The sequence below is a fragment of the Calidris pugnax genome, unplaced genomic scaffold, assembly GCF_001431845.1.
Source record: "Calidris pugnax isolate Ruff unplaced genomic scaffold, ASM143184v1 scaffold1014, whole genome shotgun sequence".
NCBI classification, from domain to species: domain Eukaryota; kingdom Metazoa; phylum Chordata; class Aves; order Charadriiformes; family Scolopacidae; genus Calidris; species Calidris pugnax.
Window position 1 is genome coordinate 2,598 of NW_015091631.1, and position 6,458 is coordinate 9,055.

The 6,458-nt window shown below is 63.9% G+C and overlaps 1 protein-coding gene across 1 annotated transcript; it reads left to right on the forward strand.

The window, feature by feature from the left end:
• Nucleotides 1-264: 264 nt before the first annotated feature.
• LOC106899900 (proto-oncogene vav-like) lies at nucleotides 265-5,363 on the forward strand (the record flags this gene model as incomplete). The annotated part of the gene is made up of 3 exons (XM_014961839.1): nucleotides 265-397; nucleotides 5,043-5,152; nucleotides 5,262-5,363. Coding segments are annotated over 3 exons (345 nt in total), but the record flags the coding sequence as incomplete, so codon positions are not given.
• Between the last annotated feature and the right edge of the window lie 1,095 nt (nucleotides 5,364-6,458).

Genomic DNA, 6,458 nt, shown 5'->3' on the forward strand with positions numbered 1-6,458 from the left:
GGGGACACCACAAGGACACCATGGGGACACCACAGAGAGACCCATGAGGACATGGGGACACCACAAGAACTTGGGGACACCCATGGGGACACCATGGGGACACCACAGAGAGGCCCATGAGGACATGGGGACACCACGAGAACTTGGGGACACCCTTGGGGACACCTTGGGGACACCGAGCAGGGGGCAGGGGGCAGGGGAGGGGACACCCCAAGGCGTGCGGTGGCCTTTGGGACCTCATGGCCACCCCCCGGGTGTCCCCAGGTACGGGTTCCTCCTGGACAAGGCCCTCATCATCTGCAAGCGCCGGGGGGACTCCTACGAGGCCAAGGACGTGGTGGACCTTCAGAGCCACCAACTGCGCGACGGTGGCCTCGGGCCCCGCGACGGCAAGAAGGTACCTTGGGGACACGGGTGGCTTCTTCTCAACACACCCTGGTGGCCACGGGGCTGGTGGGACCTGGTGGTCATGTCTTTGGTGGGCCCCAATGGCCACGTCCTTGATGGGCCCCAACGGCCACGTCCTTGATGGTCCTAAAGGTCCAGGTCTGGTGGGTCCAGGTGGCCACGTCCTTGGTGGACCCCAACGGCCAGGTCCTTGGTGGTCCTAGAGGTCCAGGTCTGGTGGGCCCAGGTGGCCACATCCCTGATGGACCCAAAGGTCCACTTCTGGTGGGCCCAGGTGGTCATGTCTCTGGTGGCTCCAAGTGCGTGGTGGCCTTGGTGGTCCCCAACATCCAGGTCTGGTGGGTCCAGGTGGCCACGTCCTTGATGGGCCCCAACGGCCACGTCCTTGGTGGTCCTGGAGGTCCAGGTCTTGGTGGTCCCCAACATCCAGGTCTGGTGGGCCCAGGTGGCCATGGCCCTGGTGGTCCCAAACTACCTGGTGGTCCAGGTCTGGTGGGTCCAGGTGGCCACGTCCCTGGTAGACCTAAGTGTGTGGTGGCCTTGGTGGTCCCCAACATCCAGGTCTGGTGGGCCCAGGTGGCCACGTCCTTGGAGGCTCCCAATGGCCAGGTTCTTGGTGGTCCCAAAGGTCCAGGCCTTGGTGGTCCCAAATGGCCACGTCTGGTGGGCCTAAGTGGCCACATCCTTGGTGGTCCTCAACACCTAGGCCTGGTGGGTCCAGGTGGCCACGTCCTTGGTGGTCCTAGAGGTCCAGGTCTGGTGGGCCCAGGTGGCCACATTTTTGGTGGTCCCCAACGTGGGGACCTTGTGGGCCCAGGTGGTCACCTCCTTGGTGGCCCAAACATCCAGGCCTGGTGGCCCCAAGTGCGTGGTGGCCTTGGTGGTCCCAAAAGTCCAGGTCTGGTGGGCCCAGGTGGCCACGTCCTTGGTGGCCTCAAACATCCAGGTCTGGTGGGCCCAAGTGTCCACGTTTTTGGTGGTCCCCAGTGTGGGGACCTTGTAGGCCCAGGTGGCCACCTCCTTGGTGGCCTCAAACATCTAGGTCTGGTGGGCCCAGGTGGCCACGTCCTTGGTGACCACCAACATCCAGGTCTGGTGGCCCCAAGTGCGTGGTGGCCTTGGTGGCCCCAAACATCCAGGTCTGGTGGGCCCAGGTGGCCACGTTTTTGGTGGCCCCCAACATGGGAACCTTGTGGGCCCAGGTGGTCACCTCCTTGGTGGCCCCAAACATCCAGGCCTGGTGGCCCCAAACATCCAGGCCTGGTGGCCCCAAGTGCGTGGTGGCCTTGGTGGCCCCAAACATCCAGGCCTGGTGGGCCCAGGTGGCCACGTCCTTGGTGGCCCCAAACATCCAGGTCTGGTGGGCCCAGGTGGCCACGTTTTTGGTGGTCCCCAGCGTGGGGACCTTGTAGGCCCAGGTGGCCACCTCATTGGTGGCCCCCAACATCCAGGCCTGGTGGCCCCAAGTGGCCACATCCTTGGTGGCCCCCAACATCCAGGCCTTGTGGGCCCAGGTGGTCACCTCATTGGTGGCCCCCAACATCCAGGCCTGGTGGCCCCAAGTGCGTGGTGGCCTTGGTGGTCCCAAAAGTCCAGGTCTGGTGGGCCCAGGTGGCCACGTCCTTGGTGGCCCCAAGCATCCAGGCCTGGTGGGCCAAGGTGGTCACCTCCTTGGTGACCCCCAACATCCAAGCCTGGTGGCCCCAGGTACGTGGTGGCCTTGGTGGCCCCAAACATCCAGGCCTGGTGGGCCCAGGTGGCCACATCCTTGGTGGTCCCCAGCGTCCAGGCCTTGTGGGCCAAGGTGGTCACCTCCTTGGTGGCCCCAAACATCCAGGTCTGGTGGCCCAGGTGGCCACGTCCTTGGTGGCCCCAAGCATCCAGGCCTGGTGGGCCAAGGTGGTCACCTCCTTGGTGACCCCCAACATCCAAGCCTGGTGGCCCCAGGTACGTGGTGGCCTTGGTGGCCCCAAACATCCAGGCCTGGTGGGCCCAAGTGGCCACATCCTTGGTGGTCCCCAGCGTCCAGGCCTTGTGGGCCAAGGTGGTCACCTCCTTGGTGGCCCCAAACATCCAGGTCTGGTGGCCCAGGTGGCCACGTCCTTGGTGGCCCCAAGCATCCAGGCCTGGTGGGCCAAGGTGGTCACCTCCTTGGTGACCCCCAACATCCAAGCCTGGTGGCCCCAGGTACGTGGTGGCCTTGGTGGCCCCAAACATCCAGGCCTGGTGGGCCCAGGTGGCCACGTCCTTGGTGGCCCCAAACATCCAGGTCTGGTGGGCCCAGGTGGCCACGTTTTTGGTGGTCCCCAGCGTGGGGACCTTGTAGGCCCAGGTGGCCACCTCATTGGTGGCCCCCAACATCCAGGCCTTGTGGGCCCAGGTGGTCACCTCATTGGTGGCCCCCAACATCCAGGTCTGGTGGGCCCAGGTGGCCACGTCCTTGGTGGCCCCAAGCATCCAGGCCTGGTGGGCCAAGGTGGTCACCTCCTTGGTGACCCCCAACATCCAAGCCTGGTGGCCCCAGGTACGTGGTGGCCTTGGTGGCCCCAAACATCCAGGCCTGGTGGCCCCAAGTGGCCACATCCTTGGTGGTCCCCAGCGTCCAGGCCTTGTGGGCCAAGGTGGTCACGTCCTTGGTGGCCCCAAACATCCAGGTCTGGTGGGCCCAGGTGGCCACGTTTTTGGTGGTCCCCAGCGTGGGGACCTTGTAGGCCCAGGTGGCCACCTCATTGGTGGCCCCCAACATCCAGGCCTTGTGGGCCCAGGTGGTCACCTCATTGGTGGCCCCCAACATCCAGGTCTGGTGGGCCCAGGTGGCCACGTCCTTGGTGGCCCCAAGCATCCAGGCCTGGTGGGCCAAGGTGGTCACCTCCTTGGTGACCCCCAACATCCAAGCCTGGTGGCCCCAGGTACGTGGTGGCCTTGGTGGCCCCAAACATCCAGGCCTGGTGGCCCCAAGTGGCCACATCCTTGGTGGTCCCCAGCGTCCAGGCCTTGTGGGCCAAGGTGGTCACCTCCTTGGTGGCCCCAAACATCCAGGTCTGGGGGCCCAGGTGGCCACGTCCTTGGTGGCCCCAAGCATCCAGGCCTGGTGGGCCAAGGTGGTCACCTCCTTGGTGACCCCCAACATCCAAGCCTGGTGGCCCCAGGTACGTGGTGGCCTTGGTGGCCCCAAACATCCAGGCCTGGTGGCCCCAAGTGGCCACATCCTTGGTGGTCCCCAGCGTCCAGGCCTTGTGGGCCAAGGTGGTCACCTCCTTGGTGGCCCCAAACATCCAGGTCTGGTGGCCCAGGTGGCCACGTCCTTGGTGGCCCCAAGCATCCAGGCCTGGTGGGCCAAGGTGGTCACCTCCTTGGTGACCCCCAACATCCAAGCCTGGTGGCCCCAGGTACGTGGTGGCCTTGGTGACCCCCAACATCCAGGCCTGGTGGGCCCAAGTATCCATGTTTTTGGTGGTCCCCAGCGTGGGGACCTTGTGGGCCTAGGTGGTCACCTCCTTGGTGGCCCCCAACATCCAGGTCTGGTGGTCCCAAGTGCGTGGTGGCCTTGGTGGCCCCAAACATCCAGGTCTGGTGGGCCCAGGTGGCCACGTTTTTGGTGGTCCCCAGCGTGGGGACCTTGTAGGCCCAGGTGGCCACCTCATTGGTGGCCCCCAACATCCAGGCCTGGTGGCCCCAAGTGGCCACATCCTTGGTGGCCCCCAACATCCAGGCCTTGTGGGCCCAGGTGGTCACCTCATTGGTGGCCCCCAACATCCAGGCCTGGTGGCCCCAAGTGCGTGGTGGCCTTGGTGGTCCCAAAAGTCCAGGTCTGGTGGGCCCAGGTGGCCACGTCCTTGGTGGCCCCCAACATCCAGGCCTTGTGGGCCCAGGTGGCCACGTTTTTGGTGGTCCCCAACGTGGGGACCTTGTGGGCCAAGGTGGTCACCTCCTTGGTGACCCCCAACGTCCAGGTCTGGTGGTCCCAAGTGCGTGGTGGCCTTGGTGGCCCCAAACATCCAGGCCTTGTGGGCCCAGGTGGTCACCTCCTTGGTGGCCCCCAACATCCAGGTCTGGTGGTCCCAAGTGCGTGGTGGCCTTGGTGGCCCCAAACATCCAGGTCTGGTGAGCCCAGGTGGCCACATCCTTGGTGACCCCCAACATCCAGGCCTGGTGGGCCCAGGTGGTCACATTTTTGGTGGTCCCAAGCATCCAGGCCTGGTGGGCCAAGGTGGTCACCTCCTTGGTGACCCCCAACATCCAAGCCTGGTGGCCCCAGGTACGTGGTGGCCTTGGTGGCCCCAAACATCTAGGTCTGGTGGGTCCAGGTGGCCACATCCTTGGTGACCCCCAACATCCAGGCCTGGTGGGCCCAAGTATCCATGTTTTTGGTGGTCCCCAGCATGGGGACCTTGTGGGCCAAGGTGGCCACATCCTTGGTGGCCCCCAACATCCAGGTCTGGTGGTCCCAAGTGCGTGGTGGCCTTGGTGGCCCCACGTTTCCACGGTTGGTGGACCCCAACATCCACATCCTTGGTGGCCCCAAGCCACCATCTCCTCGGTGGACACTCTGAAGCCTGGTGGGCCCCACAAGTGTGGTCCCCGGTGGCTTTGGACGTCCCCCACCCTGAGCCCCACCCGCGTGTGCCCCACAGTGGACCCACACCTTCCTCCTCATCGCCACCGCCGGCCTCCAGGGCTACGAGCTCTTCTTCAAGACCCGGGAGCTGAAGAAGAAGTGGTTGGAGCAGTTCGAGATGGCCCTGTAGGTGCCCCACCCCACACCCAGGGCTTTGGGGGGGGGGTTGGGGGGTGGAGGGACCTGCCCCACATCCCAGATGTGTCCCCTCCCCCCCCACCCCGTTTCGTGCCAGGTCCAACATCTTCCCCGAGAACGCTCTGGCCGATGGTCATGACTTCCAGATGTTCTCCTTTGAGGACACCACCTCCTGCAGGGCCTGCCAGATGTTGCTGAGGTAGGACCCCCAAAATTATGTGCCCCCCAACTCTCCCTGGGGGGAGGGAGGGGGGCAGGGGGGACAATGGGGCAAGGCCAAGGTGGGGCAAGGACTTGGTGGAAGACACCAAGGTGGGTCAAGGGTTGGGTGGAAGCCAAGGTGGGTCAAGATCAAGGTGGCTCAAGAACCTGGTGGGTCAAGACCAAGGTGGGTCAACTCCTGGGTGGCCCCAAGGCCAAGGTGAGTCAAGTGTTGGGTGGAGGCCACCAAGGTGGGTCAAGAACCTGGTGGGTCAAGGCCTGGGTGGTCCCAAGACTGAGGCGGGTCAAGGGTTGGGGGGGTGGGTGAAGACCAATGTGGGTCAAGTGTTGGGTGGAGGCCAAGGTGGGTCAAGAACTTCGTGGGTCAAGACCAAGATGGGTCAAGGATTGGGTGGAGGCCACCAAGGTGGGTCAAGAACCTGGTGGGTCAAGACCAAGGTGGGTCAAGAGCTGGGTGGAGGCCAAGGTGGGTCAAGAACCGAGGTGGGTCAAGGCCTGAGTGGCCCCAAGGCCAAGGTGGGTCAAGGACTGGGTGGAGGCCACCAAGGTGGGTCAAGAAAATGGTAGGTCAAGACCAAGATGGGTCAAGGGTTGGGTGGAGGCCACCAACGTGGGTCAAGACCAAGGTGGATCAAGACCAAGATGGGTCAAGGTTTGTGTTGAAGCCACCAAGGTGGGTCAAGGGTTGGGTGGAGGCCAAGGTGGGTCAAGATCAAGGTGGGTCAAGAACCTGGTGGGTCAAGACCTAGGTGGGTTCAGAGTTGGGTGGAGGCCACCAAGGTGGGTCAAGATCAAGGTGGGTCAAGACCAAGGTGAGTCAACTCCTGGGTGGCCCCAAGGCCAAGGTGAGTCAAGCGTTGGGTGGAGGCCACCAAGGTGGGTTGAGACCAAGATGGATCAAGGGTTAGGTGGAGGCCAAGGTGGGTCAAGATCAAGGTGGGTCAAGAAAATGGTGGGTCAAGACCAAGGTGAGTCAAGGGTTGGGTGGAGGCCACCAAGGTGGATCAAGAACCTGGCGGGTCAAGACCAAGGTGGGTCAAGGGTTGGGTGGAGGCCAAGGTGGGTCAAGATG